This window comes from Enhydra lutris, unplaced genomic scaffold (assembly GCF_002288905.1).
Source record: "Enhydra lutris kenyoni isolate GAN:26980312 unplaced genomic scaffold, ASM228890v2 scaffoldscaffold11, whole genome shotgun sequence".
Taxonomy (NCBI): Eukaryota; Metazoa; Chordata; class Mammalia; order Carnivora; family Mustelidae; genus Enhydra; species Enhydra lutris.
This window is the reverse complement of record NW_019154095.1, coordinates 36781880-36795343: the sequence shown is the minus strand read 5'-3', so window position 1 is coordinate 36795343 and position 13464 is coordinate 36781880. Positions and strand designations below refer to the sequence as shown.

The following is a 13464-nucleotide window of genomic DNA, read 5'->3' as shown; positions in this document are numbered from 1 at the left end:
GCAACTATATCATGCTTGGCCCATCTACACTGCAAGATTGGTGAGACAGATGCCGATTCTTTGGGCACTTTTGGTGAAGTAAGAAAACTGCATGCATGGATCAACTTTTTCTTCCCCAGGGAGAAGCAGAGCTGGCATCTTTTTGTCCATTTACTCTGTGTTTAGTGGGGACACAGGGGGAGAAATCAATGGTGTCTACTAGCCTAAGTCACCATCTCCATTTTTGCCTGGATGGCTAGATTTTGCTGAATCTATTAGAGCTCCAAGACAGGTGAAACAGGTTCTAGTTCTTTGGATAGCCCCTCCAGAAAAATTGGGGCACTAGACATGGACAAACCTTTCTCATGCTCCGGGTCAAGCTGGGAGCCAGAGTGTCTTTTTGTGATCATATGGCAGTGGACTGGGGCAGTGTCCTTGTTGAAAGGGTATGCCAAATCTTCAAATTGGCTGGATGAGTCTGATTTTGCATTCTTCCAGAGTCTGCAGGGGCCTTTCATTAGTTTCTGTTTCCTTATAAAGGAAATTTGTCTGTGAATCGTTGCTGAATTAGTTTTTTTGTTTTTGTTTTGTTTTGTTTTTGTTTTTTTGTTTTTGTTTTTTTTTAAGGGATGGAGGGTTCAGGGCTTCCTGTTCCATCATCTTTCTGGTCAGAGTTTTATCCTTTATTTTATTTTGTTAAATACTTTTTAGCCCCAAATTCTTTCTGTTCTTCTTGTCAGATTCTGATATGTATTTTAGATCTTTTGTTATTGTTCCAAGTTCCTTGAGGCTCTATTCATTTTCTTAGTTCATTTTTCTCTGTTTTACATATTGATCAACTTCTATTATATACAGATCAACTTCTGTTGATCTGTTCTCAAATTCACTGATTCTGTCCTTGCCATCTCCACTCTACTTATGAGCCTATCAAATATTTTTTGTAGGTTTATTACATTGTTTAGTTAAAATATTTTTATCTCTTTTATGGCTTCTATTTATTTTCTGCTCTTTAATTTTTTCAACATTATTTGTAATTGGTTACGGAAGCAATATTTTCACAGCTACTTTAAAATCTGTTAGTTCCAACATGTGAGTCATCTCAATATTGTTATCAGTTGGTTTTATTTTCTCATTCTTGTGACCATAGCCCCTGTAGCATTCCATTCCAGCCCATTCTCCAGGGTCACTACAGGGCCCTTTCATTCACACTCTCAGCATATTTGTAGAGCTAGGTAGTAAATCCACCCGTCATAACATCCTGGGAAATTTTGCTATTTTCATGAAATTAATATACATACATTAACACCTTGACTATCCCAGCCCCCAGAAGAAGAAAATGAAGAAGTGGAGGAAGACAGAAGGAGGGAAAAAAGGAGGAAATCAGTTGGGCAGGACTTTTAATAACAGAATCACAAAAGTTGAAAGGTGGGAGAGACCTTTAAAATTGCCTAGAATTTACACAAAGTACAAGGAAGTCAAGCAACTTACCTAAAGTTGTATAGAGAAATTGGTTATCAAACTTTGTTGCCTCTTACCATAGCCAGGGGAGCTTTTAAAACTCCCAGTGCTCAGCCAGCACTGCATTAAGGGAGACTGGTATAGCATATGATTTTTTGTTGTATTCTTAGCATTCAAATCTAGTTTTTAGACAGTAACCCAGGTTAAGTTTAGATTTATTGTGGTTTGTTGTACCAATAAAAATTTCACTTTGCGGGGGGGTTAATACTATTATATTGTGATTCATTCTTCTGGCTCTTCTCAAGTGCCCGCTGGATCTTTGCTGGCACAGCCTATAGTGGTAAAAGCTACTTTCCTGTGTCTTGGTATTGCTAGGTGGGGTTGGGTGATGCAGGTCCCATGGGATAGAGAACATTTATTCTGTCTCTTCTCTAACCTTGTCAGTGCACTTCTCACTCTATCTGTTAGTGCCGCATGGGTGAGGAAAGTTCCTATCTGGGTCATTTTTTGTGCTTTGTGTTGGGAGTGTTGAGAATTATCTTATGAGGCTCATTTTCTCCCCTGGCACAAGGCCAGAAGCTACAGAGACTGAACTACTCTCTGTTGCTGGGTAGAAGGTTGGGACATGGTTTACCTTATACCTTTTTGTGAAGGAATTGTAGCGTAGTCTGCTGGAACTAGTGCAGGAAGAGGTGATTGCTGCTGCTCCTTGGCCTGGGGCAGGGCATGCTCTGCCACTATTACTGGGTGGTGGATGGGAGTTAAGCCTAGTTTTAAGAAAAAATGAATGGTTCTTGATGGAGAGATATGTCTGGGAGGAATAACATATAAACAAATTCATAGGTGAGAATGTGATAACACTGAAGTTTTTATAGCACAGCATTAAAGGAATAGGATGGACTCTAGATATCAGTAAATTTTTAAGGCAGGAAAAAGGAATATTCACTGAATGAGAATATTAGGGGCAGGACTGGGTAAAATGCTGTGAAAGTTCATGGTTAGGAGAGCTTGAACTAATGATGGTGAAATATTAAATAGATTAAATAATATGGTGAGATATTAAAGAGAAATAAAAATGAGGAAATATCAGGATGCTTTTGGATAACTTAGAAAAAAAGTGAAATGTTCACATTTGAAATCAAATTAATATTATTTATATTGAGTTAGGAGTTATAGATTATATATTCAAGAATGTCAACTATACTCAAATAAAAAAATTAACCTGACAGAAGAAAAAAAATCTGAGTCATTAAACATAATACTGTAAAATAAACTAAGATCATAGAACAGAGTAAAGCAGAAAAAATATTTACAAGTTAGAAAAAAAAACAAGAAAAAGTGTGGCTGAGGAAAGATAAGAAAGTTATTCTTCAAAAACTTAGAATTATAGCAAGAATTATTTTGCAGAAGAACAGCAAGAGTCATTACTTTTAGGTAAAAGTGGTTTAAGAGAAATAGGCTATGGGTAGATAACAAGGAAGTGGGATATCTGGTGAATAATTGGTAATGACTAAATCTGAATGTTTGATGATGTCTAGGAAGTAACAGTAAACCAAAAACTTTATTTAAAACCATTCATGAATGTATCTTCATATACTCCCATTTAGGGCCATTGCTTTTATCAAGGATATGCCACAGAAGTTCCAAAATCAGCTGTGATGCTTAGCATCTGTTCTGGACTCAGGTAATGGCATATTCTGGAGACGTACATGATTGAAAATTTTGCATGACTCCTTAATTTTTAGAAACATCTTGAAGGATAGAGTGAAGGCAAAGAAAATAAACTTTGGTTGTTTCTTCTCATATAGGTATCTCTTCCCCCTCCTCTTATCATTTTTCTTATCTCTTTGTCTCCATCCCAGGCTTGCAGTCATAGAATTTATGCAGGAAAACTCCCCCTAGTATGAGGAATATTCACATTTCTCAGTCATACTAAAACCACAATAATCCTAAATGACATAATAGACAGAAAATGATAAAATTAAGTTTGAAAGTTTATCCATGTAAGAAGAGATGATTCTTAGACTTTAGACTACAAAGACCACTATTAATTTTCTATGAAATGTTCTTATTTAGTGGTGATTTATATTCTCAGTGGAAAATCTATATTAACTATCTTTTTATTTCTTTTTTTATGTGTTTAAATATCTAGGGGATCTTTGCAATTGGAGAATGTCAGTTATGGCATTGAGCCATTGGAATCTACAACTGTATATGAGCACATGCTTTATCAAATAAATAATGATAAAATTGACTTTTCTCCCTCAAAAGAAAATTTTCTTATGCCCCATTTGGTACAAAAGTCCTACAAGATCCTTGTGAAATCAAAAGTAAGTAACTCCTTTTATGAAATCTTTGTGTTACTTCTAATAAATTTATTCACATTGAAATGTGTTATATTTGGGAAAAATTTAACTGATATTGACTATACTATACTAAAACCTTCTGTTGTAAGATGTTTATTTTAAATATGTTTTTGTTTACTTATAATATTTAGAAACTGTAATAGGTACAATCACACATAATTTAAAAATCAAAGTACTCACATTTCCCTAATTGGAGGTGTTTTTATGCATATGAACACAGTTTCATTGTTACCAAATTTGCATAATACTAATATAATGATATCCAAATTTGCTTATTATTAGTTTGTCTGTGTTTTCCTTGACAATACATGTTTTCTTTATTATTTGATAAAAAATTAAAAATAGAAAAGAGGGAAGAAATTATTCCAAAGGTCATCATCTAGAAATAGTGCTTAGAATTTTGGATTATTTGTTCCAATTCTTTTTCTATATCTAGTTACAAATGTTGATTTACAAATATATTTTTTCAAACAAAAAATGATACAACCACATATGCCTCTTTGAAATTTCCATTTTGCTATTAAGAGGATAATACACATCATGTTACACTTACTATTATTTACAATTAAATAATATGCATGTTAGCATCTATTAAAATATTAAACATATGCATTTTCAAGGAAAAAAGCATAGACCATAATGTTATTTTCTAAAGGTAAATGCACATTGCTGTGGTATCCACTGTGATCATTTTGATGTATACTGCTCTATAGTTTTTCATATATATATATATGCATAAACTTAAAATGTACATATTTTATACAATTATGTCATATTTGCATATTTATATTTTTACATTAAGTAACCAGTTTGCATGAATGTACCACAGTTCTGAAAAATTACACTTTGACTATAAATGCTTACATACAAAAGTAAGCATATTTCTAAAGGTTTTTTTTATATGTATATGTATATACCTTTATCTATATACCTATATCTATATATATCCTAACTTCTTCCTCATTTCTACAACTTTATATTTTATCGTCAGTGGTTAAATAAATGAGTATCTGTCCACACACTGTCATCACAATTGGATATCACATTGAAGAGAAGCAAAACAAAATAGTTATGAATGAAACCTGAATAGAATTTTTGATGAACTCCATCTCCTTATTGCTTCAATTTACTTTTATTTATTTTGACAATAAGTGGTATGAAAGCAGATTCATAAAACTATAAATAAACTTTCCAAAACTCAAAAAAATGATAAAGTGTAATTATATAGAGAGATGAAAATTTCATTTTTAATAAAACTGAAATGTGACCCCAAACTTTATGCCAACTCTGGAAATCACCTGCATATTGTGATACAATATGAGACACAATTGAAACAATTTCCACTTGTGAAATAGAGCACTATCACATAAGTAAATTGAAAAACTTTAAAGGAGTGCATGAATACCCTTCTGTGGCAGAGGAAGAACCTGAAGGGATGGACATAACTTTGGAAAAGACAAATAACACAGCACTTGAAGCCATCCCCCCTCCAGAATCAGCAAGAAGTCAGAGATTAAACAACATACAGATGACATGCTGTCCCAATTGCCTTGGTTTGAATTCCAAGTCTGTCTGTTTTACAAGAACCTGGGCAAATAACTTAACCTTTCTGTGTTTAAATGTTCTTATCTGTAAAATAATAATAATAATAAAATAATAATAATGATAATACCTACCTAATTCATACAGTTATTTCAAAGATTTAAAAAGTTTATAAATAGAAATTACTTAGTATGTGGATGAATTAAAAAACTGATCAATAAAAATCACTGCTATTAATAGTTGCTCCCTACAGTTTCTAATGTAGTGGAGCAAGGTAATTGCAAGTAATGATGGAAAATCTGAGTACAGAACAAAATGTAATAATGAAGTAAAATAGAGACAAAAATTTCAGAACATAAGAAGAAACCAGAATTATCACTGCAGGAATGGAGATAAATGAGTATTGATATGTGTTTTTGAATTTTATCTTTCATAAAGTAACTCGATAATTGCTTTTCATCCTGAATTTAGTAGACTTATCTTTAAGTTTGGTTAGGCATGCTTTCATATATGACCAGTGCTTTTATAAGTACAGATATATAAAATAATATCTTTACTATATCAGATTTTTAAAAGAAACAGAAAAAATAAAAGCTTAAATTTTAGATATATTTGTATGTTTTTGAAAGTAAACAGAAAAAACTTATAAACAAGGTAAACAACTTCATCATAACCAGAGTTGAAAAGTAGACAGAAACCAAACAAAATACAGTAAAGGGCTTATCTGTTGAAAGCATCTTGGGCACATGCATTTACTCATCCCTTCCTTAAACCTCCCCAAAATGAAAATGGATTTTTAAAATGGCAAAAACATACAGAAACAAAAAGAACAGGAAAGGAGTAGTAACAATGGACAACGAATAGCAGATAGCTGGTTTAAGAACCTAAATTCTAAACTAGTAATTGGGATAGGCTTTAGGAAACTTGAAATACTGCAGTACTATACTATTCAGATGTTTCTGGAATTGCATGTCCAGTTCCCCTAGGGTTTTTAAAGGTGGGCCTAAGAAGATAACTGGTTGAAAGTAAGTTGTGTAAGTAAGTAAGAAACCTTCATTTCCTTTCTTAACTAATTGTCTCTGTTGCAGACTGACAGATCATTGAAAGCTGTTTTCCTTGGGGAGTCTATGAACTGGGGACACCAGGCATGGATGTTCTATTGTATTTCCCAATAGAGGAGGAAAACCATACTCAACTAGTGTGATTAAGTTAAACCTGGCACATTGGATATTGGGAACCAGTCTTACACATTCTAAGAAGTATATTGGAAGACCCCCTCTTCAGGAGGGAATCAAACCAGCCAAAATAAAAAACAAACAACAACAACGAAAACTAACCACATTAACAGTAGGGTTTTCCCAACCAACAACCCAGACAAAATTATTCTGTGTAAAGACAAAAGTTCATAAACTCCATATGTAGTCATAGAGATGTTGAAATAAGCTATTAAATGCTCAACTGCTAATATGAAGAGGCACTAAACATATGATGAAATAAGTTAGTATGGAAGATAGAGACATGAATAAATCAAAATTTTCAAGTTTGAAGTACCAAAGAATACAGAGGGTGAGGAAGACACATGGTAGAAAAAATATTTTATCCACAAAATAAGAATGAAGTGATATTTTAAAAATAACATTCAGTGGATAAGTAACAGTTGTTGGAAATGAAAAGTAGGATAATAAAAATGTAGAAATTCAATAGAAATTTCAAAAGATAAAATTCCAGAAATTACTCAAAAAGAAAGAACAAAGACAGATGACAGAAATTTGAGAGATAAGGAATGGAATTAAAATAATAACATGGCTGAGCCCCTGGGAGACTCAGTTGGTTAAGCATCTGGGTTTCCACTCAGGTGGTGATCTCAGGGTCTTGGGATGGAGCCCTACATAGGGGTCCCTGCTTAGCAGGAAGTTTGCTTCTCCCTTTTCCTCTGGCCCTCCCCCATACTCATTCTCTCTCTCTCAAGTAAATAAAACCTTTAAAAAAATAAAGTAACAATATGGATGATAGAAGTCTCAGTATGAATAAATAGAGAAAATTAGACTGAATAACTCATAAAACAATTTAAGAAAAATTCTCAGAATTATTTAAGATTGGGACACTTGGGTGGCTCAGTTGGTTAAGACTCTGCCTTCAGCTCAGGTCATGATTTCAGGATCCTGGGATTGAGCCCCACATTGCGCTCCCTGCTCAGTGGGGAGTCTGCTCCTCCTCCTCCCTTTGCCCCTGCTTGTGTGCTCTCTCGCTCACTCTTTCTCTCTCAAATAAATAAATAAATAAATAAATAAATAAATAAAATCTTTTCAAAAAGAATTAAGATGATTTCTAGACTGATATTTTAAAAATCGGTTTCTTATATATGACCAAAATGCAGAATGGCATGAAATTTTCCCACAGCAAAACTGGAAGTTGAAGGGCAATGGGGCAATTAGTGAGGCAAAATAATTTCCAATCTGTAATTCTATACCAATCCAGAACTTCAGAATTGAGGGTTTTTTGTCTTTTGTTTTTTGTTTTTTTACTAAAAACCATTTCTTCCTAATGTGAAATATTCTTCCTAATATATAAAACAAGCAAACCACAAATGGAAGAGAGAGGCTCTAATCTCATCCTAATTGAAGATAGTAGCCAGACAAATTACAATCAAGCCCAAAAACAATAGTTGTCAAATATTGTGAACTTTCAATCAAATGAAAAGATGGAAGAATTGTGTAAACAGGCGTCCTCAATCTGTATTTTTCATGAGAATCACTATTACGTCAAATGCCACCAGATGTTGAAGCAAACAATTCTGTCAGTGGCTTAACAGGTTTATGTCTTGCTCACGAAAATACCAAAGTGGATGAAACTCTAATAGTTGATTCCCTTCCTAGCTCTGAATGGAGGAGCATAAGGGTCCCATACTAAATTATTTGATTTTAGAGTAAGGGGGAAAGGCTATGTGCATCCCCTTCGATGCAGTTGAGCCTGGACAGGTGTCTCATTGACATCTTTTCTTAGAGAAGGATGCAAACATTTTTAGATAATTGGCCGTTCATTCTTTCCTTCCTCCCTCCCTCCTTCCCTCTTTCTTTCTTTTTCTTTCTTTACTTTCCTTCCTTCCTCCCACCCTTCCTTCCCTCTCTCTCTCTCTCTCTTTCAAGATTTTATTTGTCAGAGAAAGAGAGAGCACACAAGCAGGAAGAGCAGCAGGCAGAGGGAGAAGCAGACTCCCCACTGAGCAGTAAGCCTGACTTGGGACTTGATTCCAGGGCCCTGGAATCATGACCTGAGCTGAAGGCAGACACTTAACCAACTGAGCCACGCAGGCACCCCATAATCGGCCATTTCTTATAATAAAGCAAAAATGTAGTAAAAGTCACTAATCCCCACCCACTGTTCAAGAATCGTTTGACCTGAAAGAACTACATATATTCTAAAATAATAATAATTTAAAAGGAATAAACATGGAGTATATGAAATATAAACATAAAATATAGGATAGAAAAACACAAAATCCAAATTGAATGAAAAGACTGTATATACTGCCTCATAGGTGCCACATATTGTTCTAAGAGCTTTATATGTGTGTGTGTGTATATATAAATATATGTAGTACATATATATAAATATACATATAGCCAATCTTTCCAGTTCTTTAAACCAATTTTAATGTTAGCATTATCTCCCTTTATAGAAGGGGAAATAGAGATTTAGAGAATTTAAATGATTATCCTGGGAATTTCTCTGGTAGATGTAGCATTAAAACTCAAACCCAGAGAATATGACCCCAGAGATATGTTCAGTAGTAGTTTAATGGTCTACCTTTATATAGTCTGTTTACAAATTCCTTGAAAGTGATCAGGAATTAAATGTAAAAATAAAACTAATTTTAAAATGAAAGACATTGATAAAAGAACTACTGAATAACAGTAGATAATGTGGTAAAACCCCAATTTACAATTTATGTCAACCTGACAGGGCCACATGGCCCAGATTGTTATTTTTTCTGGGAATTCCTGTGAAGTCGTTTTGTTTGTTTGTTTGTTTGTTTGTTTGTTTTTAAAGATTTGACAGAGAGAGATCACAAGTAGGCAGAGCAGCAGGCAGAGAGAGAGGGGGAAGCCAGCTCCCCATTGAGCAGAGAGCCCGATACAGGGCTCGATCCCAGAACTCTGGGATCATGACCTGAGCTGAAGGCAGAGGCTCTAACCCCCTGAGCCACCCAGGTGCCCCTGTGAGGTCGCTTCTGAATAAGAATAATCTAAATCATTGAACTTTGAGTAAAGCAGAATGTCCTCCATAATGTGGATGGGCCTCGTGCAATCAGATGAAGTCCTGAATGTAACAAAAGGATTGACCACACCCTTAGTAAGACAGAATTCTCCAAATGATTACCTTTGTACTGAAACTGTAGCTTCAGCTCACCCTGGATCTCTAAATTGATGATTTTTAGACCTGAAGTACAACGTCAGTTCTTACTGGGTTTCCAGCATACTGGCCTTTTCTATCTAGCTTTTGAATTTGCTAACCTCCATAATCATGTGATTCAATTCCTTATAATAAATCTAATTATAAGAAATAATCATACACATCCTACTGGTCCTGTTTTTCTGGGGAACCCTGAATAACTGAGTATGAAAGGCTGATAATGGCAATTCAAGATAGTAAAAATGACAGTAATGAATAAAGTAGCACCCAAGATATTCCTATTAAAGAATAAAATTTTAGAAAATACTCCTGAATTTAAAAAAATTCTTAAGAAACCTGGCAACTTGAGATACAATATGATTAATATGTTAGACTTTATAAATAGATAATGAACAATCTTAAAGGCATCTTGGCCTCAAAATCACCCATAAAAGTAGAGAAATAGACTGGCTTTAGCCTTTGCCAAATGAAGTGCTTGTAAGATAGTGTGTAATGTATATCTAGGGTGTATAGAGTGGCTTCTCTGGAAGGTATAAAAATCCCAACAATTTTTTATCTAGTCAAGTTGCCATTATAGTTTAAAAACATTCATACTTTTTCAAGAATTTTGAAACTATAATATCTATGGGACTTTAAGGCACTATTATTTAAATGAGTAGAGCAGAGCAGGAATGAAACAATTTAACAGATTTATGTAGAAAGACACAGGACCATATCAGTAGTTCCAGAAATGTCATTTGGTCAAATTCAACACCCATTCATGATAAAAACTAGGATGTAGAAAACATCCGTGATCTGTCCGTGCCCCCTCACGTGAGCGTATAAGAGGAAGACAGCCATTTGCTGTCTTCACACCACACCTGCTGGTGCCTTTATCTTGAACTTCACAGCCTCTAGAACTGTGAGAAGTAAGGGTACATTGTTTAAGCCACCTAGTTTATGGCATATTTATTAGAATCTGAACTGACTAAAATAGCCTGTAAGATTAGGAATAATGCAAGGCTGTCTGCCCTCACTGTTTCCAGCCAACTTTTTCCTAGAATTTCAATAGGAGAAAGAATAAAGGGCATACTGTGTTGAAAGAAAAATAATGTCTTCTTTTTTTTTTAAGTGACCTAACTCAGTACATATAAAATATTAAACAATTTCCACCGAAGTTATCAGGACTAATAAGAGAGTCTAGCAGGGTCACAAGAAAGAAAGAAATTGATGTTAAAATGTTTATTTTCCTCAAATGGATCTGTAGAGTCAGTGTAATCCCAATCGAAATTCCAGAAAACATTTTTGTGGAAATTGGTTCTCAATTTCATGAGGAGAGATGCAAATATCATAGATTACTCACATAGTTTTAAAAAACAAGAACAAAATGAAGGACTTACATTGTTTTTTTTTCTTAATGGGCCAGAGTGTAAATATTTAAGATTTGTGGGGCAGGTGGTCTGTTGCAGCTACTTCACCCAGCCTTTGTGGCATGAAAACAGCATAGAAGATGTATAAACAAATGGGGGTGACTCTGTTCCAATAAACATTTTTTATAAGGCAGATGGCTATATCTCAGGCCATAGTTTGTTGACCCCTGCTATAGATATGCATATTATTATTGATATAAATGTTGACATATAGAGGAGTAGTAGATCAGAAATAGACCCACATGCTATTGGCTGATTGATTTTCCACAAAGGTACTAATTAGGACTTTGGAAGACTAGAGAATGATCTATTGAATGAGTGGTGCTAAAAGACTGGATATTCACCGAAATAAAATCAATTCTGGCCCTTATTCAGGAAAATTGAATTAAAGCATAGACTTAAATGTTAAGGTTAAACATAAAATTTATAGGAAACTTAAGAGAAACCAAATTAATGAGCCACAAGCCTGTAAAAGATGTTCATTGGGAAAGATGTTCAATATCATTCATTAATCATCAGGGAACTGCAAATTAAAATGTCAATGAGATAACCATACAGACCAATAGGATTGGGTACAATGAGAAATACTGATAATACCAAATGCAGGCAAAAATGTAGAGTAATTGGCACTCTTTTTAGTTCTTGGTAAAAATGCAGAGTGATCAAACTGTTTTAGAAAGCAATCTGGCATTTTCGTCCTACTTTATACACAATTACTGTATGACTCAGGTATTCCATTTTTGAGGATATTCCAAGAAAAATTAAAGAACATAATTGCAAAAAGACCGCTACATGGATATGCATAGTCTTATTTATAATAGCTACAATTTCTTAATAATCCAAGTTCTCATCAACAGGTAAATGTATAAACAAATTGGGATATATTTCTAAAATGGCACACTACTTAACAATAAACACTAGTGAATTATTAATAATCACAATGTAACAGAGGACTGCTGAGTGAAAAAAGCCAGATATAAGAGTATGTAGCATATGATTACAGTTTTATGAAATTCTAGAATAGATTATTCTAACCTATGGTGAGAGAAAGCAGATCATTGATTGCCTTGAGTCATGTGGGCTTTTGACTTGGAAGAGTGTGATGGAAACATTCTTTAATTACAGAAATGGTTACATGGGTGTACACATTAGTATCAATTAATGTAACTGTGATAGAGTTAAATAGTTAAAAGTATAAAAATAATGAGAAATTAAAAGCAATGTTTGGGGGAAAGATGATGGGAGTTAATTTAGCTTGAAGGTTGGAGGAGGGTCTAAGACAAAGGTTTTGAGAAAAAGGAAACATGGGTTCTCCCTCATTTCACCAACTTTTTTGAGGATTCTAACTATAAAGCATATAAGATAAAAGCTTTTGATTTATTCCCAAAATTTTAATTTGGAATTTCACCTGCTAATTATTTCAGGGGCCTCCATCCTCTTATTTTCCTATTACCTATATCTATATCTTTATGTATTTGTAGCAAACTATCTCATATATCTATCATCTACCTATTTGTCTATCATTGTCTGCCTGTCTATCCCTTTCTGTGTATGTGTGTGTCTGTGTGTACACACACACACATATATATGTATATTAAAATGTGTGAGAGAAGCAATATCAGAATTTTTTCTTATAAAATGTTTTATTTTTAATTTTATTTAATTCATGTCCTCTGTTTTGCAGAAAGATTCAGATGAACTTTTGGAAAAAATTCTGAAAATACAAATCATTATGGATAAAGCTTTGGTATGCATTATTGATATTGATAATATCTTTGTTTTGTGTTTAAATTCAAAGGGAATATGAAAATGAATATTCCACTTGTCTGAAATACAGATATATTTTACTCCGTTCAAAATATGAGTGTAGCAGGACATAAAGAAATCGCCTTTGCATTGGCATTGGGGGACTAGTATGTATAGTATTGATTTCAAAATCAATATAGAATTCTAGCAAAAATGTGTAATTTGTGGTATGGACGTATTCTACTACATTATAATCCAGTCAGTTATAATGAGCTGCATGTATTTCTAGATCCACTCCAAATATTGATGAACTCTTACATAAATTAGTTTTTGTTTTAAAATACGTGATTTAATATATTATTCAATTGGAGATTCCTGTTGTTAAAATATCTTTTTTAGGATTATTTTATGCTTTATAATTTCTTGGATTCTCTTGGATTCTCTGATAGAAATTTTATATTTTAAAAATGGGAAGAAGTAGTCCTAGGGATATTCATTTAGTTATGGAAAATTTTTTTTAAAGAATTTATTTATTTATTTGAGAGAGAGAG

General features: G+C 33.7%; 1 protein-coding gene across 1 annotated transcript in view; it reads left to right on the top strand.

The window, feature by feature from the left end:
- LOC111144565 (disintegrin and metalloproteinase domain-containing protein 18-like) overlaps positions 1 to 13464 on the top strand; it is a 117609-nt gene that overhangs the window by 28020 nt on the left and 76125 nt on the right. Inside the window, exons 5-7 of the mRNA XM_022498904.1 lie at positions 3045 to 3121; positions 3590 to 3767; positions 12852 to 12914. Of these exons, the coding sequence (XP_022354612.1) occupies positions 3045 to 3121; positions 3590 to 3767; positions 12852 to 12914 (318 nt within the window). The remainder of the gene's footprint in view (positions 1 to 3044; positions 3122 to 3589; positions 3768 to 12851; positions 12915 to 13464) is intronic.